At 35.5% G+C, this 25,781-nt stretch overlaps 2 protein-coding genes across 4 annotated transcripts in view; one reads left to right on the forward strand and one right to left on the reverse strand.

Annotated features, from left to right (window-relative positions):
- The first annotated feature begins 2,745 nt into the window (after window positions 1–2,745).
- Window positions 2,746–9,276, forward strand: LOC129950508 (uncharacterized). The gene has a single exon (XM_056062444.1). It carries the CDS (start codon window positions 2,746–2,748, stop codon window positions 9,274–9,276), a length of 6,531 nt encoding a protein of 2,176 aa, XP_055918419.1.
- Window positions 9,277–11,395: 2,119 nt separating this feature from the next.
- LOC129951408 (uncharacterized) overlaps window positions 11,396–25,781 on the reverse strand; it is a 34,214-nt gene continuing 19,828 nt past the window's right edge. The window contains exons 1-6 of one of the 3 annotated variants that reach the window (XM_056063535.1): window positions 25,555–25,723; window positions 17,214–17,329; window positions 16,977–17,142; window positions 16,787–16,917; window positions 11,995–12,132; window positions 11,396–11,927 (exon numbers count right to left, since the gene is read on the reverse strand). In XM_056063535.1, coding sequence (XP_055919510.1) covers window positions 11,606–11,927; window positions 11,995–12,132; window positions 16,787–16,917; window positions 16,977–17,142; window positions 17,214–17,329; window positions 25,555–25,614 — 933 coding nt within the window. In that variant the 5' untranslated portion in view covers window positions 25,615–25,723 and the 3' untranslated portion in view covers window positions 11,396–11,605. Of the gene's footprint in view, window positions 11,928–11,994; window positions 12,133–16,786; window positions 16,918–16,976; window positions 17,143–17,213; window positions 17,330–19,047; window positions 19,163–25,554; window positions 25,724–25,781 lie in introns of those variants that run through there. The other 2 variants (XM_056063536.1, XM_056063533.1) reach the window with 2 other exon arrangements.

A 25,781-nucleotide genomic window follows, 5' to 3' on the forward strand; every position in this document is an offset into this window, starting at 1 on the left:
GTTGTTGGTTCTTTTAATGCTATACCATTAAAAGTTTTAATTATAATTTTTTTTAATAATTATTTAATTTGTTCTTACCTTTGTCGATTTTCACTCATTTTTTTTACTGTCGCAAGAACAAACCTAGACTATTACTTCAAAATAAAAACTATGATTTTGTCAAAGTCACCAAGATAAAGTCGAGCATTCGCCAATTATTATAGAATTCGCCAAATTTTTGAAGTTTAAAGCGAACGTCAACTTGGCGAATCTCAAACAGTAATGCGAAAAAGTCACATACACATTTGCTTATTTTTTTAGTCGACTCGCGAGTGATGAAACGTCCTTTTGACTAAAGGAATCTTTTAAGAAAAATTTAACTGTAAAAAAAAACTTTTATTATCTGAAACACTTTTAGATACAAAGAACTGTTTAGGCACAATATGGGAAAATTCAATATTTTCGGAATTTTGCATTTTTTGTCGAAGGGACCGAACACGATGACGGGTATGCTTACAGCCCTGAAAATCATATGGACGGACGATTTTATGATGACGGCTCCATTGGCATTGAAGCAACTGGTAAGCAAATGTATGAAAGCCAAGAAGTACGATTTGAAGAGGACGATATATACGATGCAGCAAGCGGTTTCTTCAAATATTGACTTTTATTTATTATGATCATAAAATTTGAAATATTTTTTTGGCAAATATAACCGTATTTTTCAAATCATCACAGGAACATATTTTTTAAAAAATATTTTTAAATTTAAATCTCTGATTTGGCTGAGCCAACTAATTAAATATAAACTTAGAAAAATGTCAAAAAAGTAAGAAAACAAAAAATTCCGTTGTGTTTTGTGATTTAAAAAGTTTAATATTTTGTCGGAAATCCTCTCTGCTTCAAAACTGCTGCACATCGTCTTTGCATTGACTCGATTAGGTCTTGGCATCTTTTAACTGGAATCGCATACCAGGCTAACATTACTCTTTCAAAATAAAGTATCCAAATTTTGAATGTTTTGAGTGCTTACGGCATTTTTGACTTCATCTCATAGACGCTCGATAGGATTTAAATCCGGACTTGACGATGGCCAGTCAAGTATACTCACATAGCATTTTGATCAAAAAAATGTTTTGTGAGTTTTGCAGTATGCTTTGGATTATTGTCTTGTTGAAAAGACCAAATGACCGGCATATTTTCTTCAGCCCACGGTAGCATTATGTTCTCCAATATCTCAACGTATTTCTCTTTGTTAAAAATTCCGTTAATACGATGAATGGGTCCCACGCCACCGTTCCAAGAAAAATATCCACAAACGCAGACTGAACCACCGCCATGTTTAACTACCGGTGAAATGTACTTTGTGTCAAGTTCCTTACATTTTGGGCGTCGGACGTACTTTTTGCCGTCGCGTCGGGACCAATGCGATTTATCTTCGTCTCATCGCTCCACAACACAAATTTCCATCGATTCACCGTCCAATCGGCATGTCTCTTGGCAAACTGGATGCGCCGCTGTTTTTGAACACATGTGACCATTGGAATCTTACGTGAAATCCGTCCATGAAGTCGAGCTTCAACCAAACGACGGGCAACTGTTCTTTTTGATATGTGCAGATATCAGAATCGTCCATTATTTAGCGCTGAATGACTGCTGTACTTCTTCTAGGATCTGCTTTTGATAGGCGGACAATTTTTCTATCTTTGGGAACTGATGTTTTCCGTGGTCTCTATCGGCGCGCAACATTGTCAGTGGTTTTATAATTACGGAAATGGGCAACGGCACCGTAACACCATCTTTTTTGAACAGTTAAGCTGGGTTGCAATTTGTAGGTATGATAAGCAAGCTTAAGCTCAACAATAGCGCTTCGGATTTTTGGCGTACAACTTCTGCCTTTTCCCATTGTGAAAACCGCCTACTCAACAGCTTTTTGTTAGGAATGGATATTTTTTATGATAATTAATTAAATATTCACCTTTTAATTTACAATAATACCGACAATTTTGATTATTTTTACTTAAAGGAATGAAACATCATAAATAAATCACAATATGATCCGTAAGGTGATAATCAAATTGATACCTAAAAAGCTGTCACAAAAAATGTGATAGTCATTTTCAAACAAATATGTTAATTCCGAATAGAGCTACCAGACGCTTACACAAACGACTGGAACATTTTCTTAGTTCCCTTTGTTTCCTTAAAAAAACAACTGACAAAGCTTATGACATTCGAAAAAAAGAAAGAGAACTAAGAATTGTATTCAAACAGAACCAATTTCATACTTGTATTTAGATATTTTATAGGAATTGTTGAGAGGGATGTGTACACATCCTAAAAAAGAATTGTAGTTACTCCAACCGAGTGTAAGATGGAGCTATAATCTGTTCATACCAACATTCAATCATCAAACAAACTATAATTCAACATTTAACAATTACATCCTTTTTTTTGGTTTGATTGAATGTTGGTACGAGGGGAATATAGCTTCGCCATTTTTTGTAAGCCACGAGGCAAGTTTCTTATAAATTTACAAATTTAACTTTTGCCGGCCACTTGGTGGCTATTTATCATAAATTAGACTAAGTAAGTAAGACCATTATTGAACTCCTATACATATGTATTAATACTTATTTCTTTAAAATAAAGGATTTGTAACGTAACGAAAAAATACCAAGTTTGTATTTATACTGCGTTCACAAATAAGTCTTCGCTGTGACTAAATTGTCACAACATTTTACAAATCTTATTGGATTGACCAGAATGCCACCCAAAAGGAAGCCACCTGCTAGTGAGCAAGACGAGGAATTCAATTGCTCTTGCTGTGACAAACCCGACTCCGCTGAAGACATGGTGCAGTGCGATCGATGTGAAATGTGGAATCACTTTAGTTGCGCTAACGTCAACAGCAGTATCCGAGACAAGGCCTTCCTGTGCCGAATTTGCCAAGGTAGGTCCGTAGCTAGTTTTTCTGTAGCTAGTTTTTCAGGAACGGATTCTGCATCTGTTGTGGGGTGGGTTACTACTAAAGCCAATTTAAATGCAAGCGTCCAATTATTGTCATCAGTGTTAGCAACAACTACTGCTATAGCTAATGCGACGGAACCAAACAACGTTAATGTGAATGATACAACCACGACCTCAATACATTTTCCTATGCATAGTACGACTGAAGTCGCAGTAATGTGTGGAAATGCATCTGATACATCGAGTTCATACGTTTATGGATCTCCTGCGTATAGTACGACCGACGTCGCCGTCGTGCGTGGGAGTGTATCTGATCCTTCAACTAATTGTGTTTATGAACTTCCTGCGCATAGAGCGACCGAAGCTGCCGCCATGTGTGGAAATTTTCATAGAGCGGCGGCGGATGACGCTATGTGTGAACATATTTTAGCCTCCCCCGCCTCAACGACACGTTTCTATCAGCCAAACGCTGCTGGCACATCAATTAGTTCCGTCAATCCGTCAGTAATGCCTCCACAGACAAAGACGTCTCAGCCAAATGCGCAAACATTAATGACAAATTCCCATAACATGCCATTATCGTCCCTGAGGAACAAAACGAACAAAGATAACTACGTCATCGAACAGTTGCAACAAAAAACTAGATTTCGTTCAAACGAATCAATGTCGCCCAATGGTTCAGCGAACAAGCGGCTTCAAATTGAGCTGCAGAGAATTGAAGAAGAAAGGCAGTTGATAGAAATTCGAGATAAGGAAGAGTTGATGTTACGACGTCAAAGGGATGCCGAATATATATCAAAAAAATACAAGGCGATGAGTCTGGCAGATGATCTCTTTAGCGATGAAGGTGAAATCGTCGATGAAGTGAAATGCTTAGATAGAAATAGAGTTGTTAAGACGAATTCGCGAAGATGGATTGAAGGAACCATGGAAAAGGTTTATTCGCACACAAAGACAAACGCGGATGCAAACCCGAACCACTTCCCTCCGAGTATTCCTCAACAACAAAATATTAATGAATCATGGGGCTGTTCTGGGATTCAATCATCGATCAATTTTGACCGACAGCCAACAGGACCAACAGCTGCAACTAGTCATCTTCCATTTGCCAAGTCCCGTGAGTCAGCATATTGCCAAAAGCAGGAACATCAACAACTACCACTACTAATGCCCACCTCGCTGCCTCATCAAATCTTTCACCGCTCTAACGGATGGGCTCCGGAATCTCTGTCGTCCACTCGTCATCATCTGCCTGATAACAATCAAGAAATTCGAAACTTGACAGATTCTACTCAGCCACTTCACTCGTTTGACAACATACGAGAATTCATACCCCATAGTTTAGCAGCTCCGCCATTGACACGAAATTTACCGGCTTCAACTCACCATCCATCATCGTTTGAAAACGCCGCAGAATGTACGTTTTCGAATAGCTTCTTAACGAAGAACAATTTAGCTGCGAGACAGTTAATCCGAGATCTTCCTGCTTTCGATGGTGACCCTTCAGAATGGCCACTTTTTATTGCGAGTTTTAACCGGAGCACGGAACTGGGCCGATTCAGCGATGAAGAAAATCTCATCAGACTTCACAAAGCTTTAAAAGGCTCTGCATTGGAAGCGGTAAGGAGTCTAATAATTCAACCAAATTGCGTCGGACGGGTAATCGACACTCTGAAGATGCTTTACGGCAGACCAGAACTAATTATCAATACCTTGATCCGGAAAATCAGTTCGACACCACCCCCAAAGGCAGAAAAACTCGATAGTATCGTCACCTTTGCCATCGCCGTTCAGAATCTTTGCGCTACAGTTGAAGCCTGCGGTATTACTGACCATCTTAATTATCCAATGCTCACCCAAGAACTAGTAGAGAAACTCCCGCCAAGCCTTCGTCTTAATTGGGCAATACATAAACAATCACTGTCATCATGTACACTCATGCACTTCAGTAGGTGGATGTTTTCGCTGGCGGAAGCTGCAAATGGAGTTCTGGCAACGGCTCCGTCTACTAACGTGGTCGAAAGGAAGGCACAAAAAGGGTGGAAAGATAAAGCGGTTGTGAACGCGCACTACACCGGCAACACCAGACAAGAAAATCAATGCTACATATGTGAAGGTGTTTGTGCTTCAGTTGCGGAGTGTAAGAAATTTAAAGAGGCTAACCGAACAATCCGATGGGAAGAAGTGAGGAAGCACAACTTATGCCGTAGATGTTTGAAGCGCCATCTGGGCAGCAGGTGTCAGTCCGAGTCGATCTGTGGAGAAAATAATTGCACCCGCAAACACCATCGTTTACTCCACAACGTCAACGCTGGGCAAGGTTCACCTACAAATGGAACCGTAGGAGTGCATTCCAAAGAACTATCTGTCAGTCAAAGCTACGTCACCGATCCGGTCCTGTTCCGAGTAGTCCCAGTCTTTCTCTATGGGAGAGGAACGAGGATAAAAACGTTTGCATTTCTGGACGACGGGTCGTCAGTAACCTTGATTGATAAAGAAATAGCAAAGAAACTAAATGTTCAAGGCACTCCTCGGCCCCTATGTCTAAAGTGGACGGGAAATACGTCAAGGTATGAGAACGACTCTGAACTAATCAGCCTGCAAATATCTAGCACCTCTACAAATCCCGAAAGATTCCAAGTAGCAGACATTCACACTGTCAGCAAACTGTGCTTGCCAACACAAACAATGAATCCTGATGAGTTGAAGCAGAAGTTCGAACACCTAAAGGGACTCGATCTTCCTGCGTACTGCAAAGCTACACCAAGAATACTCATAGGCGTTAACAATGCACAGCTTGGATTCCCGTTAAAATCCAAAGAAGGATACCGACATGAACCCGTTGCGACAAAAACCCGACTTGGATGGGTTCTTCATGGGAAAAACTCCGAACGAGAAGTAAACTTAGACAAATCCTTCAGTCTTCACGCTTGTGAATGTAATGGCGTAGATCTGCACAGTTTAGTAAACAAATTTATCTGCGACGACAACTTTGGAACTCTACAGTCAGCAAAGGTACCAATTTCCGACGATGATTCCAGAGCTCTAGACCTGCTTCAAAAACACACAGTACTTAAGAATGGTAGATACGAAACCGCACTTCTTTGGAAATTCGATACAGTACAGCTACCAGACAGCTATCCCATGGCCAGGAGAAGACTACTCTGCCTGCAGAAACGCATGCAACGCGATCCAGTTCTAGCTAAGAAGTTGGAAAGCAAAATTAACGAATATGTCAACAAAGGTTATGCTTGTAAAATAACACCCCAAGAGCAGATGAAACATCAAGAGCGGTCATGGTACTTACCAGTTTTCCCGGTGGAAAATACCAACAAACCCGGGAAGATCCGTATTGTGTGGGATGCGGCAGCTGCGGTGCGCGGTACTTCACTCAACTCACTTCTTCTGAAAGGTCCTGATCAACTTACCTCGTTGACTTCCGTACTCTACAAGTTTAGGCAAGATAAGATTGCAATTTGTGGAGACATTATGGAAATGTTCCACCAGATTGGTATTCGAGAGGACGATCAGCACTTCCAACGATTCCTATGGGGCGGTGACGAGAGCAGGCAACCTGACGTTTACATAATGACCGTAATGACGTTTGGAGCAACGTGCTCTCCATGTGCTGCACATTTCGTCAAGAATACAAATGCCGATAAGTTTGCGGCAGAGTTTCCGAGAGCCGTCCGCGCGATCAAAGAAAATCATTATGTAGATGACCTCATGGACAGTGTACCAACGGAACAGGAGGCGATCAAGTTAGCAAAGGAAATACGACACATCCATAGCCAAGGCGGATTTCACATTAGAAATTGGGTCTCAAACTCAACCGCAGTTCTAAAAGCACTACAATCAACACCAACAGAAGAACTAAGCATGAACTTGAATGTTGAGCTGAGCACAGAAAAAGTGCTTGGAATGTGGTGGTGCACTCCTCTGGGTAGCCTTACTTTTAAGATCACCTCAGATCGAAATCAAAGACAAATTCTCTTTGATTCTAAGCGCCCAACTAAGCGTGAAGTGCTAAGGGTGATGATGACAATATTCGATCCCCTTGGCCTCATAGCATGCCTTCTCATGTATGTCAAGATCCTGCTGCAAGAAATCTGGCGCTCTAAAATCGATTGGGACGACGAAATTAAGGATGAGGAGTACCACAAATGGCTTAAATGGACATATCATCTTTCCAAGATTGAAGAGCTACGTATTCCCAGATGTTATGTCTCATCCGATTGGGGGTCTGAAATTCAACTGCACATCTTTGTTGACGCAAGCGAAAACGGTTTTGCGGCTGTGGCTTACATTAGAAATTTGAAGAACGAACTGACGGAGACAGCACTCATAGGAGCAAAAACTCGAGTCGCCCCTCTTAAAGCACTTACAATTCCGCGATTGGAGTTACAGGCGGCACTTCTCGGAGCACGCTTTGCTAAAAGTATTATAGACTCGCACGGAATCACTTTCAAGAGTCGATATTTCTGGTCAGATTCCAAGACTGTTCTCTGTTGGCTCCGTTCGGACCACCGAAGATACCGACAGTACGTTGCATTCAGGGTGAGTGAGATTTTGGAGCTCACTGATGTAACAGAATGGAGATGGATTCCCACACACATGAATGTCGCCGATGAAGCCACGAAATGGCAAAGGCCGCCGGAACTCAAATCAACGAGTAGATGGTTCAACGGACCAACTTTCTTGAAATCAACCATAGACGAGTGGCCACAAGAGGTGATTGTGGGCTCTACAATCGAAGAGTTGAAAACACATTTCGTATCAGTTCACAATATTGGCCAAGAAAACATCTTTCGGTCACACGAAATATCCACCTGGCGAAAATTACTGAGGAGTACCGCGTATGCCCTGCGTTTTGTTAACAATACATCAACCAGAAGGAATAAAACACTCAAAGTGAGCGGCCCCCTATTAAGAAGCGAACTACAGTCAGCCGAAAATGCATTGGTGAGAGAGGCTCAAAAATGTGTATACGCCGAAGAAATTGCAGATCTAACAATGAACCGTGATGTTGAACGAAGTAGCCCACTTTTTAACCTTAACCCATTTTTGGATGAAAACCATCTTATACGAGCTAATGGACGCATTTCTCTAAAACAAGAACTCAATCAAGATCTCAGACTGCCTGTTATTCTTCCAAGATACCATCGAATTACGGTGCTAATTATCGAAGATGTTCACTGCCATTTTAACCATCAAAGTGATGAAACCGTCGTCAACACTCTTCGTCAGAAATTCTATATATCTCAACTGCGATCCGCTCTCAAAGCTATCAAGAAATTATGCCCACGCTGCAAAATAAACAAAGCACGGCCGCACCCACCGATTATGGCGCCACTTCCTCAAGCGAGACTAGCTTCGTTCTGCCGACCTTTCTCATATGTTGGCGTGGACTACTTCGGCCCCTTATGTGTCACCGTAGGGCGAAGAACGGAAAAGCGATGGGGAGTTCTTCTAACCTGCCTCACCGTTAGAGCGGTTCACATAGAAGTTGCTCATACGCTGACAACGGACTCTTGCATCCTTTGCCTTCGTAATTTCATAGCCAGAAGAGGTACACCGATTGAGTTCCACAGCGATAATGGTACCAATTTTTGCGGGGCTGAACGAGAGCTGAGAGAAGCCGCAGCCAGTATTCGGAAAGATAAACTGATGGAAACCTTCACCACCACAATAACTCAGTGGAAGTTCATACCCCCTGGCTCGCCACATATGGGCGGTAGCTGGGAGCGGCTAGTACGATCTATTAAAAATGTTCTCTACTCTATTATGCCATCAAGAAACCCAAACGATGAACTACTTCGCTCTATGTTAATAGAATCTGAGAACATAGTGAACTCACGACCGTTGACATATATTCCAATAGATCCAACCAATCCAGAAGCTCTAACTCCTAACCATTTTCTGTTAGGATCACAATGTGGGTCAAAACCATTAGCACAATTCGACGATGACGCAACAGTACTGCGAAAAAATTGGCTCATCTCACAACAGTTTGCGGACCGTTTCTGGAAGCGCTGGATAGCAGAATACCTACCTACGCTTACCAGACGAACAAAATGGCTCACTCCGGCAAAACCCTTAGAAGTGGGAGACTTAGTCCTTATTGTGGACCCAACTAATCCCAGGAATAGCTGGCCGAAAGGGCGAATAGTAAACGTGAAAAGATCATCCAAAGATAATCAAGTACGAAGCGCTTTCGTACAGACGGCGAATGGGGTGTATGAAAGACCCGCAGTCAAGCTAGCTGTCCTCGACATCAAGACCCCCCCTAACACTTGCCCAGGAGAAACTACCGAGGGGGAGTGTTGAGAGGGATGTGTACACATCCTAAAAAAGAATTGTAGTTACTCCAACCGAGTGTAAGATGGAGCTATAATCTGTTCATACCAACATTCAATCATCAAACAAACTATAATTCAACATTTAACAATTACATCCTTTTTTTTGGTTTGATTGAATGTTGGTACGAGGGGAATATAGCTTCGCCATTTTTTGTAAGCCACGAGGCAAGTTTCTTATAAATTTACAAATTTAACTTTTGCCGGCCACTTGGTGGCTATTTATCATAAATTAGACTAAGTAAGTAAGACCATTATTGAACTCCTATACATATTTATTAATACTTATTTCTTTAAAATAAAGGATTTGTAACGTAACGAAAAAATACCAAGTTTGTATTTATACTGCGTTCACAAATAAGTCTTCGCTGTGACTAAATTGTCACAACAGGAATCAATTTAAAATTTCACCAAGGCAACAATGAATTTTGAATATTTGAAATTGTTCAATCGAATTGAATAGAGTTGAATCATCTTACACGGACGGAATGAAAATGATAGTCAATTTGACTATCAAAAGAATGATAGCCAACTATCCACCCCTAGATCGAAATCTCAATTCGATTTCTCGATCTCCTCTTGTAACCAGGATATATGATTCCAACCCTGATTGGGGTATGAAAGGAATAGCACTCCGGACAATTGGGCGTCATTTTCTGGAAAATAGTAGTTTATTAAATCTATGACTGTTTTGTAGATATAAACAGATTGATTTTCATTAATAAATTTCCTTTTTTAAGAAGTTGGTGGTAGTGTGCTTGTTTTAGTATACCTTTGAATTCAAAAAATTGCAAAGCACAACTAACTTTCAACAACTTACACCCCGAACAATCACACGTTGTGGATGCATTTGTTTCCCAAGAATTACTTAACGAAGCTATCAAGATGATAATGAACTTCATAACTGAAGATGATTTTGTTCGAAACATCATCATCCACTTTAAATATCGTTTTTCAATTGTTCAAATGTTCAGCCCTATTCTGCTAAACGTTCACGTGAATGTTCGTATTCTGCTATCCGCCAGGATAAAAGAAATTGCTTGAAAATGCTTATAAATTGATAGCGAAATAAAATTTAAACAATTAGATTACCTTTAGAAATCCAATAATAATTATTGTTAAAGTTTTGCATTCAAAGGATGCACGATGTCAAGAAATATTTTGAAGTAAATGTAACGAATCATTCACGTGAATCGAAAGATTCGAACGAATCGTATAGCAGAATAGGCGGTTATTTTTTTTAATTCAAATTATATTGTAAAATTCAAATTCTGCCTGACACTTTTTATATAAAATTCATACGTAAAGCGAGCCTTTTTTCGTGGGAATAATAAGTTATTGAAGGACGAAAAGCAAACTAGAGGTCCAAATAACAAACGTTAAAACGCTTTATTTTTGTTTTGATGGGACTGATCTTGCATTCTTATTTATATTACTACACATTAGATGTTTCTTAACTTTCTTCGCTTTACAAACTAGTTTAGTAAAAATTGTTACTACATATGTCAGTATTTGTTGGCCAATACTCAAATCAGTGTAACAATATTCAAAGTGCTAGAATAAGGTGTTAGGTCCAAGTCATTAACAACTTCACATTAAAACGAGGATTCTAGGATGAAACATGAATTTCGAAGTGCATCAAAACTAATAGTTTAACACGATGCTTCTCGTGATGAGATCTAAGAGACATGGATTGCTCTGAATTTGTATTTTTCGAAACCGTGGAGTAAAACCAAAAGAGTAATATGTCAAGATGTCAGAAAAAATCCCTGTTTACAGAAATATAAGTTCCAGGCGTATTACTTTCAATTTCTCACCGTTTGAGGTCTCCGATATGTGACAAAAACATCTGCTTAAATGTATACTTTTTGAAACTAAAAAAATTAAAAATTGTTGAAATTTTCATTCACGTTTTGAATTTCTGTTCCGTACATGTGAGATTTCCCGATGCTTATATCTAAAATATTATTGCAAATAAGCACAAAAAACAGAATATTTTGTTTCGAAGAACTTTGCTAAAAATTGTTCAAAAAATATTTATTATATTATCAATAAACAGAATTTTTAAAGAAACAAAAAGATTCATCTCAAAAAAAAAAAAAAACGAAAATAAAAATGTATTTATTAATTGTATTATAGGTAAGACTATATAACATTAATAGAATCAAGTTAAAATAATATTATATTGTAATTTCAAAAATTAGTTCATCGTAATGAATCACAGATTTTTTAAAAAATATTTTTGTTCTAATTTTAAATATATATATTTATATAGCAGTATTTTTCTGCTTTAGTTTAGTTTATAGCTTTGCCCGTGATTTCACTGAAGAGTTCTCGAAAACTCCAGTATATTCCAAGTGTTTGAACAACAGTGATAAATATTCATCTCTATGTCTAATGTAATGTGCAGCATGTAATGAGTTTTCCCAACATTTAAATTCAACTTTAATATTGGCTCTTTCCCAGTTATCGGTAACAGCACGGTTTGAAGATTCTGGCCCAATCACATCATTTTTCGATACAAGGAATAGAGCTGGAGCTTTTAGTAATGTTGAGTGAAACATTTGACTCGATCGCATGTAATGGACTGTAGCTTGGTTGTGGAATGTTTTTAAGTGGTACCTGCACAAAGATAATGTATGTAAGTTGTGATTAATCATATTAAGCGAAAATATAATATATTACTTACATAACGTAATTACGCAATGCACTTTCCATTCGCGGATTTTTGGGAAAAATTGACTTCGGTAGACCAACTGGTATTTCGGTAATATCGGCAGCGCTATCCCAAACTTGGGAAATCATTCTGTCTAAAATCGGCTGATATCTACGAAAAGGAAAATAAAACATTGATACAAAACACATCACCTCGTATTGGAAAAAAATATATATCCAATAATCTTAATAAGCCATAGCAAATACAATAGGTAAGATCAGAGCTGTACACTTTCAAGTACCAGTACCTGCATTGGGTAACCATTAAAATATTTAGGCAAAACTATAAAGAATTTATTATTGTCATGAAAAAGTGCTGCACAAATAAGGGGTTAGAATTCTTAAACTAGACTGTTGAAAAACATTAATTTGCAATTTATACTTTTTATATTATCATTTTGTGAATTAATGCAAGAGTGAACTGTATAATAGATTTCAATTAATTGATTGAAGGGACTATGTAAACCATAGATTGATCTGCTAAAATTATTATTCAATGGATTCTGGAGTCTTATACTTAAGCGACTAAAACTAAAGTTTAAACTACCAAGAACTGATGGTGATGAAATTTGTCCGTTTATTATTCAAACAATAAAACAAAACTGCAAGTACATCCTATGATTTGTCAAAGAAGGAAGATTTATGAGAGAAAGTTTTTGTGAATAAGGCGGTATTGTATCATGAAACTACGGAAGGGATCGTAGACAAAAACGCAAAAATCTTTTCTGAATGGCTTCGAGTCTTGTGACGTGTACGGCGTAGTAAGGTGATCATACTGTACAGGACTGGTATCACAAATGAAACAAAAACTAATTTTAAAACATATGGGTCACGGAAATCACGACCAAATCTCTTAATGATACCCAGACCTCTATTTGCTTTTTTAACTACGAAGTTAATATGTTTATTAAATGTTAGTTTTAAATTTAAGACAACACCCAAGTCAAAAAATATATATACTTTACTTAAAGGACAAAAACCAAACATGTAACTAAAAGGATTGGATTTACATTTGAAAACTTTTAAAACAAGACGATTATCATTGCACCATTCTCTGAATAATATTAAGTCTTCTTGCAGAAGAAAACAGTCAGATTATGAGTTTTTTTTTTTTAATTATAATGCCATCAGCATATAATATGTATTAGGTGAGACGAATTTTGTAAAAGTAATGTTTTATGACACAATTTGCCAAAGGTCTTGCTGAAATCAGTAAAGATACAATCTTCTTGTTCACGTTTTTCAAAAACATCTAAGCAAAGGACGTAAAGTGAAACAGATTAGTAACAGTTGATCGCTTTTTAACAAAACCATGCTGGTTATCACAGATAATTGAACTACAGTGAGAAGGAAGGACGCGCTACATACGATTGACTCAAACAGTTTAGGTATCACATTATTTCGTTTTTAGGACATTTTTTGTACACTGGTATTACGAAGGAGCGCTTCCAGATAAAAGGAAAAAGCGAGTTACTTAAAAACGTGGTAAAAAGAACACATAACGGGTGTGCTAAATACGCAGCACATTTCTTTAAAATGGATGATAGTACACCGTCGGGACCAGGACTAAAACGTTCGTCAAGTTATAGGATACTATTAAGGACAGTATCTTCACTTATGACGAAATTGATAGAATTTAAGTGGGGGAATTTAAAACAGTGGTAGATGTGTTAGGAAAACTAATAGTATTATAATCTACAAAAGCATTTTTGAAGCGGCTCATTACTATTTGATGCCGAATCAGTCATTAAGTTAGGCTACCCACATGATTTCTTCTTACGATTAACGAATTTCCAAAAATTATAAGGATTATTTTTAAGGTTTAATTCAATTTTTCAAATGGCAATTTGAAGAGATAATATAACGACGGGACTCTTGCATAAAATATAAGCTTATGTGAGGTGGTTTAGCTAAGACTATATTAATTTGTCATTTCAAATTTATATGTCAGTAGAAGTGATACTGGGTAGTTATATTTTTAAATTAAAATGGGCTTTAAAATATATGCTAACAAAACAAATTATTTAATTTTTAATTAGAATCAGACATCAAGGCCTTAAAATGATATAAAAGAATGCCAGCAATAAGGCACGCGGTATAAGAATTAAATTGTAGAGATCTGTTTTGAATTCTTTCCAAGGGATTTAAGTGGGCTATTGGAGAACTTTTTTACTTCAAGTTTCGACGACGATTACATTAAAGCCAGATAAACGGGTGTAAGAAACTTGTTCCTTCGAAAATAATCTATACATTTAGCAGCTTACTTTATTCAAAACGATGTAAAGATTTCTTAAACTGGTCGGTCGGATAAATCATTTGCTTTTTTCAAGAACGTGCTGATTTCTATCCTTTCGGAAGGAGGTTAGTAGAGTAGGACAGATGGAAAAGCTTACTACCAGCCATCGGATTTTTAAATGTACTCTTGTACTTCATTAATGACAAAAAAGAGCAAAACTCCATAACAACTACATAGATTCTCGATTGCTTCCATAAAAAATGAATTGGGCTACAAATATTTGCGTTACAATTAATTGAGGAAAGCATTTTAAATCAGTTTGTAAGGCTATATACAATATAAGCTTCTCTGGAGGTATATAAATGACTTTTATTGATATTTTTAATATTTGAACCGCAGTTATGGATATAATTTATTAATATTTCAATTATTTAAAAAATGTATACTCTATTTTGTTTAAGCTTAGTGATCCTACACTGCGCCGGAAATTAAAAGAAATTAACATAAACACGTACGTTGTGCGCAAAGTGGTCGATATTTCTGAAACCAACAAAGCGAAACGCCTCTCTTTTGCCTTGGAGTACATCCAAAAGCCTCTACAGTTTTGGTATAATGTGTTGTGGACAGATTAGGCTGCATTTCAATTCCAGTGCTCGTTTAGTAAACACTATGCATTTACAACGTGAGAAAAAGAAAGATGTAATTCAGCCGGTAAACAGATTCGGAGGTGGCACGGTGATGTTTTGGGAATGTTTATCTTACTACGGTTTTGGAGATTTGGTATCAATTGAGGGCAATCTTAAGCAGTCTGTGTACACAACAATCTTAAATGACCATGCCTTTGTATCGAGCAATAGGCTTTTTCCAACTATCGACTGGATTTTACAACACGACAATGCTCCATGTCATAAAGGATGGTTGCCTACATGACTTTTAAGTGCAGTAAATCAAGTTATTCTTCCCTGGCCTGCGCAGAGCCCCGACGTCAACATCTTTGAAAGTGTTTGGGCTTTCGTCAAACGTCAGAGGACATTCCATAAGTACCTAAAACGCTATGACACAATTGGTGAAATAACCGAAATTTGGTCCAAATTAACAGTTGACTTTGCGCGATTGCAGGCAGTTATTGATGCCAAAGGAGATGTAACCAATTATTAACTTCATGTGTAAAAATGATTAGTTAAGCTAAACTTCAAAATTTAAGAATTATCAATAATCTGGAGTATAATAATTAATTTAAAGTTTTGTGTTAATACTTTTGATACAATCAAAATGTTTGTAAATACTTTTGACTACCGCTAATCACCAGTTCATTTGCTTTGTTTTCTTCCCTATGTACCGTTATCCTTACCAAATAGACTTCCGACGTTAAGGCATACATAAGGCTTAAAACAACAGCATTTCGTTGCACTGCAACAACAACAACAATAAGAAAAGGCTTTTTCAAATGAATGTATACAAAAAAGTTTGTTGTGTAAATACTTTTGACTACCTCTGTATATTAATCTTGTGGAAATAAATAAATATAAATTTTTTGATTTTATGTATAAAAGCAAACAGACGCGGACAGCTTGTGGAGGTACAAGGAAATAAGGTCACTGAAAGGAAAGGTAAGCTATTCTCTCAGATGATTCAATACCCGAAAGAAGAACAACTTTATTGCCTTTTCTTAGGTTGAAAATTGTGCTCTTCTTGGAGGAGTGGAGAAAAAGAAAGGACCAGCTCCGAGACCCAAAAACCCGGCCAAGAACAATTTTTCAAAAAATTGCAAAAGTTCTTGAATAACATGGGTCAATTTTTGATGAGAAGGAATTAGAAATAAAACTAAACAATCTTATCTTATCTTACAACAATTTTGACTTCGAAGCTTATCCAAGATACCCTATCCAACACGAGATTGAACGCAGCCATTCTGTCAACTGTCAAAAAAAACTACAGTCAGAGCAAGCAACATACTCAAAAAGGTTTACTTTTACAACCAAACACTTCCACCGTGCAAATTGGAACAATCAAAGTAAATAACTTAAGTTAAAAAAAGATACATTTGTTTAGATATGATGGAAAAAACAATCAAAGACCTCTAAATTTAATCTCAAATACAAGCAGAAGACAGTTAAGGATTTCGTGGAAGCACAATGATTTTGTGCTAGTTTTTTCCCTCATCTGAAGCTGAGCCAAGAATTAAAAGAAAATTATGTGCTCTGGACCGAATTTGGATTCTTTAACTTAGATGTTAAGCTTTTTTGTCATAAGGGAATGTCAATTAAATGTCACGCAAGACAATTGACCTAAGCACTCCCAAAACTGTAGAAAGAATAATATCTTCATAAAACAATACAGTTGAAGGAGAGCCCGTAAGAGTTATTTAATTAAACAATGAAATACCTATGGAGTGAGCTTAAAATGAGCTCCTCTCTTAATAAGAAACAGACTATAAACTACAAACGATCGGATAAAAGAATAAAATACTAGTTATGATATTAAATACTTTCATATGCGTTCAAATCTATAGATAAACAACATTTCATACCTCTTCATATCTCTGGACATCATCAACATCATTTCTCCAAATTGATAAGCACCAACAGAAAATCCATGCACTACAATCGGTGCGTATGTTGAGTTATTTTCTAAGAATTTTAATGTATCAGCAGCCACAAGCTACAAAAATTTACATTTTCAAATACATGTAAAACCGTTAACTATTAAAAGAAACAAGCCTGTGTGCCTTTGGTTGGCCATAGTAATTGCCAAGGAGTAATATGAACCACCAAAACATCAAATCCCAATTCTGTATAGATTTCTGCATATTTTCTCAAGTGCTTCTGTTTTGCCAACAACCATGACATGATTAATACCAAAGGATTTCCAGTAGGTTTTTTGAAGCTACACAAAAATACAAATAATATCCATTAAAAGATGCGTGAACATATGAAATATCTTATTTTAATACTTACGTTAAAGTTTTTGAGTCCCATTCAATTTTATCAGTACATTCAGTAAAGAAAGTCATGTTTTTAGTGATATCTCGGGTTATGATAGACCTTCGGTTTTTGGGAGCTGTCATGGTTGACTGTAAATAAATATAAATTTCTTTCTTTTAGCTTTCGATAATATCGTGTGTTTTAATTTTTGTAATATGTTTTATATAAGAAACACTTATGTGTATTAGATTTAAGACACATCTAATTGAGGTGGATGTTTTCTGGAGTTAATAACCGATATGAATAAAGCCAATCATTATTTTAGACAATTTCTTTCTTAATTTTTATACGGTTCAGCGAGCAGCAATTGGTATTTAATTATTAAATGATTTGATGTTTAGGTTAATACATAGCTACAAATTATTATGATACAAATTATTGTTAATAATAGGGTTTTCCAATAAGTGGTTTCATATTAATGTTTAAAAAATAAGTATTTTGTATTTAAAGATTACTATAGATAGATATTTAGTTCATTGTAAGACGGTATGAAATTAACAATGGCAAAATAGCAGATGTTTTTCCTCATTAACTTTTTTTTCAATCAAAAAATTACGTTTTATTGTAAAAAGAAGCTTAGTTAAATAGTTTACGTTGCCTTCTTTGGCTTAGCTTGAGTTCCTTCACGGAAACGGGTGCGGAAGCGCCTACACAAAACCTTGAGGAAACGCATAGGACCAGTTCCAGTGGTCGTCCTCCTCTTAGCCTTAACCGACCAGTTGTATGAACGCAACTTGGCAGCTGGGTATCCACATTGGGAGCATTTAGACTTTTGGATATGGTACGAGCTGCGTTCGCACCGACGACACATAGTGTGCGTCTTATTGTGGAGTTTACCAAAACTTGATGTACCTTTCGTACATTTATCTTGGATGGCGAGCGACAGAAAATTACAAATTTACAAATTCCATCGTTATTATCTTAAATCAATTGTGAGGATTAGGCATAGACCTCATCTTCCACTTAGTCCCAAAAAGACACTTTAAAGGTAGTAAATCACAAGACACAGGAGAAATAGAACGATCAGAAATCTTTTCTTGTTTGTTTCAGTGAATTTTAACATTTTTAATATGTTGTTAAGGAATGTATGGTTCCAGTTTAAGTGATGACGTAGCTTTAACTTGCCAATGTCAAAATATGACAACTTTAAAAAGACACCTTCTTTCCGGAAAAATTAAGCATCATATCTTATGACGCTATATATGTAAGCCCATGCAATAGTAAAATATATAGAATAAATTTTAATTTAACACATGGTTCAAAACAAGGCTTGTCACGTACATGAGGAGGGTGAAGTTTTTTTTAGACGTGTGGTTTTCAAGAAGAAAGAAAATGCTTATAAGGTAATGTTATGGCCAAGAGTTTAGATTTGTTATAAAGATAAGGTTTTGCCATTATGTTTTAAAAATGATTTTGGAGAAGTTGCCGAGCCATATCGATGATGATTATCTTTTGATTGTTTCGTTGCGCCCGTCGTCTGGCGAACCATACCAATATTTTGGTAATAAATTTGCAATTTATATGATTTTGAGTTGCTTTAATAATGTTAGCTTGTTTTCTCTTTGGTTGATGTCTTTTTTCACTGGGATTCGAAGAAATAATTTCAATGCAAACATATGTTTATTTTACTAATTTGAAAGCCTAAAGCTTAAGAATCAAATAAAAAAATGTGTTCAGTCGGGATTCCCGATTAGAAAGAAATTCTTTATGGTCAAATAAAAACAATGTAAGTTCAATAATCGAAAAAAAATGTTTAAAACTATGCACACATGTGTATAAAAAGAAAATTATAAAAAGTGATATGTACCAAATTAGCTTTTGAAAGCATTATTTGTTCAGTTTCTTGAACTTTTAACTTCATATTAAATTTTCAAAATATTAAATACACAAATTACACGAAAAACCAGGGCTACACTAAAAGAAACTTTATTCACACCCAGGTGTATGCAAATAACTATGAGTTTTATTAGAAAGAAATATTTGAGAGAAATAATGAAATGAGTATTGAAATATTGGTTAGGTCTATTAAAGTGACAAAATACGAAAAATAGAATGGGTGCTTTTTCATAAATTTAATTATAAGTTTTGCAGATATGCAAAGAAAATTGAATGCTAAATAATTTATAACTTTTTATAGAAACAATGCAAAAGGAAATAAATAGTAACGCATTAAGAATGCAATGTTTTGTTTTGTTTTAACTGACCCTTGAATTGATCTTTAAAGTTATTAATGCAATGGTAAATATTACTGCATACCCACTGTAAACATAAGGCATAGATGTATGTATATTATTAATATGTTGACTTAGTAAGGCTTAATACGTACGCAGTATATTAAGGGGTGTCTTTCTATTAAACTTGCTAAACATTGAATAGATATTCATAAATCATCATCTAATAGGACCTTTCCGAACGTATACAGTAGTGCAATTTATATAGAACAGCAGAAAAGTTTGTTGTGTTTTTTTTTATTTGTGTTGTTTTGTTTGAGTAGACCCTTACTACATTGTTATATTATGTGGGTATAAAGTTGTGAAGCTTCGTACGTACATTTATACAAATAAACTTATATGCCCTATTTAGTACAAAAATGGCCAGTTCTTTTCATCTTTTCGAATCGTTGCTTCTACTTTGAAACCAGTATTTGTTCAGCCCATCCCCAAAAAAGGCGAATCTGCTTAAATTATCGACCGAAAGCACTGACGTCCCTTCTTCCAAGGTTATAGAAATTTATAATTATCACTTTAAGACAAATATTGAGGAACGAACGTTAAATAATAACCAGCAGTACGCCTTTCGTAGCAATAGGTCCACTGATGAACTCATAGTTCAACTTAGGAATTAAGATTATTGCACTTTGATAAAGTGTGACATCTTGCTATCTTATTGAAAATGAGTGCTTTCGATACATTCTTCGTTGGATTCAAATAAGATGTTGTTTTGGACGGATACAAGTCTGAAACCTACAATTGTAAATTATTTCCTTACTGCAATTTCTAATATAATACAATAAATTTGTGTTTTTCTTTTCAAAAACGTTTCCAATTTTACATCCCTTCTCTCCGGATTTGAAACTGCAAAGACAAAATATGAACATTTTATTAAATTTTGATTTACACTTGTCGAAGCTCATTTGTTATATTGATGTGCAGCCAAAACCTTTGCAAGAGCAACCTATGCATCCAAAAGAAGTCATTCTTTTTATTGGGGATTGTGGGCTGGCTGTAACTTTTTTTGCACAAAATGGGAGAGCTTGACTTGCATGACATGTCATTTTAAGAACACGGTGCTACATGCAAGACAGTTCGCGTAGCAATGAGTTCTGTGGACACTTTATTTCACATAAAGGGCCGATCAATTGGCCGCCTAGATCTTGCGATTTATCGTCTCTAGACTATTTTGAAGGGCTATGTTAAGACCCATGTCGAGAGCGCTATCTTTTTTATTTTGCTTCAATTTACAAAACCCATATAAGTTTACAACTTGAGTATAACTCCTATTTCTTGGCAGGTGCCCCATAACCTTACTTAAGCCTCTTAGACAGCATTTAACAAAAAACAAAATTGATTAGCGACTATAACATCATTATCTCAATTACGTCCCTCGAAAATCGTGGTAAAATTCTTCCAACACCATTCTTTAACGGCCTGCGATCTAGTGAAGTAGCCAGTTGCATTCTTTCCCTTAAATAATTCAATGGAATGGCCATCAGTTAAGTCTTCACCATAAGCTTCGGCCGTAATTTGAAATACAGAGATTAGTTTTTTAGCCGTACTACGCGAATGCTGGTTGTCTCGCCATATTCCCCTATCATTGCCTAATGCTATCTGATGTATTCGGTATATTAAAGGTATGCAAAGAAACCTTTTGAGTATGCGCCGATTACAAAAAAATTAAGTCTAAGTCTAAAGCTTTAAAATAACAAAAACTTATTAAATTCATTACATTCGGAACGAAATTCAGATTCATTTAGACAAAGGCAACAAAACATTTTAGTAAGGAGTGAGTCATGACCAGAAAAATCAGTACAAAACTTTGATTACAGATTGTTAAAAAAAGCTAGTCTCTATAAAAATGCATTTCAAAAGTTTGTTATTTAAATTAACAAACAACAGATCATTGCTTTTTCCTATGGGCTGTAGTTATTCTCAGAGTAAATCGACGCAATAGAAGTTGGAGCCCTGATACAAGTTCTTTCCATGCATCTTCTTCTTAAGTATACCCAAAAGTGAAAAGTAAGGATCTAAAGTTCGATCACAAATTATAAACAAACTTAGTTTAATGTTCAAAACACTTAAATGATGAAATGTATTACAAAATATTAATGGCTGCGTTCTTGGAAAGGAGGATTTTTAGATACCTTGTTGAACGAGTTAGCTGTCAAAAAATAAAAACTACTTTCAGCTGTTCACAAGTAGCAGACAGCTTCGAAGTCAAAATTGTTGTAAGATAAAACATTTAATGGATAATTCAACTGCTTGTCGGACGATGATCAATTGATAGGTGTCTAACAATTTAATAAACAAGAGATAACCTTCATCTGTAATCTATGTTAAATTTCCTTCTAGCTCAATTGGAATTCTCTACGATTATTAATTTACGTTTAACAGAAAACTATCCTAACAGGAACGAGGACTTTCTGAAGTGATAATACCTAGATACAGTTTGGAAGAATTTCGATCTCATTTCAGGTTTAAGCTTAATGGTGGGACCAACGCAAGAGCTTTTGTTGCATGATATATCTGTTTGGTTATCCAACGCTTCTTTAAAAACCATTCAAGGGGCACCATCAACTAGAATAGATAATAAAATGTGAGCAAACTAGTCTTGATATCTATAATGAATTGCTTATTAATGATTTCAAATTATTAGGATCTCGTGCACAAAGATGCAGCAAAATAAAAGAACTTTTAACTTGGAGAAAAACTGTTGTTTTTTGTTGGATCTTGAGTAAGCAAGAAAGTTTCTTATCAGCTGGAGCCAGGTTTAATTTAGCTAAGAGTTCTGCTCATTTTGCATTCAGCGAAATTCTCCAAGTGGTATGTTCATTGCTCGGAGAGTATATTAAATGGACAACTGTTCAACATAACAACAAAAAAAAAAAAAAAAACAATATACATATATCCTCAAATACAACTTCAACTAACATTTGAAATCAGCTTGTTTTTCAGATACCTACATACCCCAGAAATTCTTGGATACCTTTTATGACATCTCAGCTGTTAACGTAAAACACTAAGCAAGAAGGTATTCGGATAAGCGATTGAACGCAGCCAATAGGATTAGTGATTCAGAATTTTAGCCAAGATAATTGAAAGCAATTAATACTGCGGGAATAGAAAAGTTCTTTGTTTCAAGCCAGAAAGAGTAAGCTTTGAATTTTTTGCCATTCATGTGTATTAGACATGAATGTTTAAGAACATTTCCGGAGATGGCTCAATCGTAAATTATATTAAGGTGGGAAGCAGTCCAAAAGTAAAGCAGCTATGTCAAAATATTACTCAGTAACATAATATCTTGGAAGGCATTACTTGGGTTCATCACAACAGCCTGACAGTTATTTCATGGAAAATTAAACATTGCTAACTACGAAGCACGTTCGTTCATTTTAAATTATTGCTGATAGCAAAGGAATACTTGTTATTTTGGGCAGGTTCAGACAACATGAGGAACTTCATTTGTATGCTACTGCATTCTTTAGACGTGTCTTCAAACTCAGAACTTTACTTCACTAACCTCTACGTTTATTTGATCTACAAAGACTACAAAAAAACATAATTGTCTAGAAAATACTCCAGTTAAGCTGCGATTCCATCTTCGACTTGTATCAAATTGAATTGTGCAGAAAATAAATAAATCACAGGTAATAAAGTTCAACTTTCAGTTGATTGAATAGAATTAGCGACATTTTTCTTGACCAATTTTTTGGTAGCTGGTAAATCACATGCTAGAAGCTTGAGTTACTTTCAACTCCCTTATGTCGTCTGAAACCCCCCATCTACAAATATTGCAGTTTTATGTTAAAACAAAACAAAAAACAGGAACTATAAATTAGTTGATTAAAATAATCCTCCACTTTATAAAGTCAACTTTACAATTGATATGCCTAATAAATTCAGAACAGAATACATTTGTTTTATTGAAAATTAAGTCCATTTAACGGAATATAAAATCATCAACAAAAGGTTATCAAAATAAGCACCGACAGTCAGGGCTACCCACTTTTTAAAATTTTAAAACATACATAAGTGGTTTTATGGTTAGCACGTCATGCTAAAGGTCTGTATGTCCTCTTCATCCCTGAAAGGACTGACACTCAGAAATGGTTGAGAGCTATAAGTCACTAGGTTCTAGTGCTCTACAGGGTGTTGCGCAACTTAATTTATTTATTTTGTATGGGTAGCGTTTCTCACTTGTAGGTAAAAATGACGAACATAATTAATTGAAGTCCGAAAAATTTGTAAACATAGATTGATGAATTCTTCACATTTTTCTTAACATATTTTAAATATTATGCAGACGACATTTTTTTAATTACGTACAAATTATTATTTAAATTTGATTAACCCGAATAAAGATAACGAAACATAAAAGTAAAGCGTTTTAAGATGAGATCAAAGTTTATAAGCTTAAGAAATGTAAATGCAATAACATAATTTCAAAAATCAAATGGGGTGGCGCAACAGTCCTTTGTGAACCAGGGCCTAGTGACTTACAACTCTCAACCATTCCTGTGTGCGAGTACTGTTGTCAGGAATGGAAGGGACCTACAATTTTAGGCCGAATCCGAACGGCTAGTTTGAGAAAGCACTTTTTCATGACAAGAGTTACTCTTGAAGGATTTGTCAATTCCTCGCAAGAGGCAGTACTCGCGAAAATTATTTTTTTTTTGAAATTCATATGGCACAGGCAGGGATTGAACCCAAGACCCCTTGCATGACAGTCCAACGCACTAACCATCATGCCACGAGTACTACATATAACATAATTTAACAAAATTTATTACTCTCCAGACACTATTTTGAAGCTCTTCGCCCAGCACGTTATTAAAATTAAGTCTATTACTTTATTTTTTTAAACAAACTATTCCAAAAAATAAAACAAACTGACTTTTTCCAAAATTCGCATAATGTCAATTTTATCTTCGATTGTGTTTTTTTTTGAAAATATATGCATCGTCCATTTCAATACTTCATCTTTGAACCAAGTTAGAAAAAATTGAATTAAAGATAATATTGAAATTTTGAAATCCTACAAAAAACTTCTTGGAGTTATTTTGGATACATTTTTTTTATTATTATCACTAAGGTGTAAATTAATTAACTAGTAGCAGTCGTTTCAAAAATTCTATATGCATAAATAAAAATGTAAAGAGTTTGTTTTTACAATAATTGTATTAAAAGAGAGAATTTGCACGGCTTATGTAATGAGTAGATAATTTTCTCTGTTCCCTCAGTTAAATTCAGATCAAGAGTTTATATTTTTAATAAAGTTTTTATGTACACAAAGTTGCTTAAATGAGTTTTCGTTACTCAAATTGTCGAACATCTTTTTTCGTTTCCGAAAATATGACCAAGTGGAATAAGAAATGACCATTTGACAAAGTGAAAAAATAACGACCAAATTTGGTCACAGATGACCAATGACCAATGTGGCAACCTTTGGTCGAGGGGTTCTGAATTCTGATTGGCTAAATCTAACTACAAACGAAGTGTAAAAATTTCGACTATAAAGTTAGTGGACACTGGTTTTGACGTTTCACAATCAGCTGCTCGGTAAGGACACAAGAATTCGAAATGAAATGAATCTTTCGGTATTTATCAATCATATTATATTATTGAATTTAAAAAGAAAAAAAATTTGCATTTACAAAGCTAGTTGAATTTTGACTACGTAGTCACTAGCTTTGTGAATGCGCCCAGTGTTTTATGAAACCAATTTCAAACATATGTATGTATATGTATGTATGTATATGCCTGTTTCATAAGCAAAATATTAACTTTTGGAATTAAAACACTTATGTTATATTATATTCATTGTAAAATAACCGCCCTTGTTTACACTTTCTTTTCATGCACATAAAACACATCGTTTCCAACTAATGTTTAGCACTCATTGACATCCGTCTTAAAGAATACAAATTTTCAAGATTTTTGAAAGCCCTCTATCTGGTACTGTTAACAGGTGTCACTTAAAAATCCAATTTTTTCGCTTGTTTTTTGATGTCGCTTTCACTATACACAAAACGTATTTTTTATTCTGAACATCATACTTTAAAAAAGGATTTCTTCTTCTAATTTCAAAACATACATACATTTTCCACTTCTTCTTCATTTTCTGTTTTTCTCCAGAACCAAATCCAAGTAAATCCCATTTTGCTTCAAAAATAATATTAATTAATTGTTTTATATTTTGTGTCCGTTTCTAAGCTCTTCGACACTTGTTCTTCATTATGAATGATGTCTTCCAGGTTATGATAAAATTCTTGTCAGGCTTTAGCCAATTCTACTTCTATTCTGTATTATTTTCGCTTCAAACCTA

Source organism: Eupeodes corollae, chromosome 3 (assembly GCF_945859685.1).
Source record: "Eupeodes corollae chromosome 3, idEupCoro1.1, whole genome shotgun sequence".
Lineage (NCBI taxonomy): Eukaryota > Metazoa > Arthropoda > Insecta > Diptera > Syrphidae > Eupeodes > Eupeodes corollae.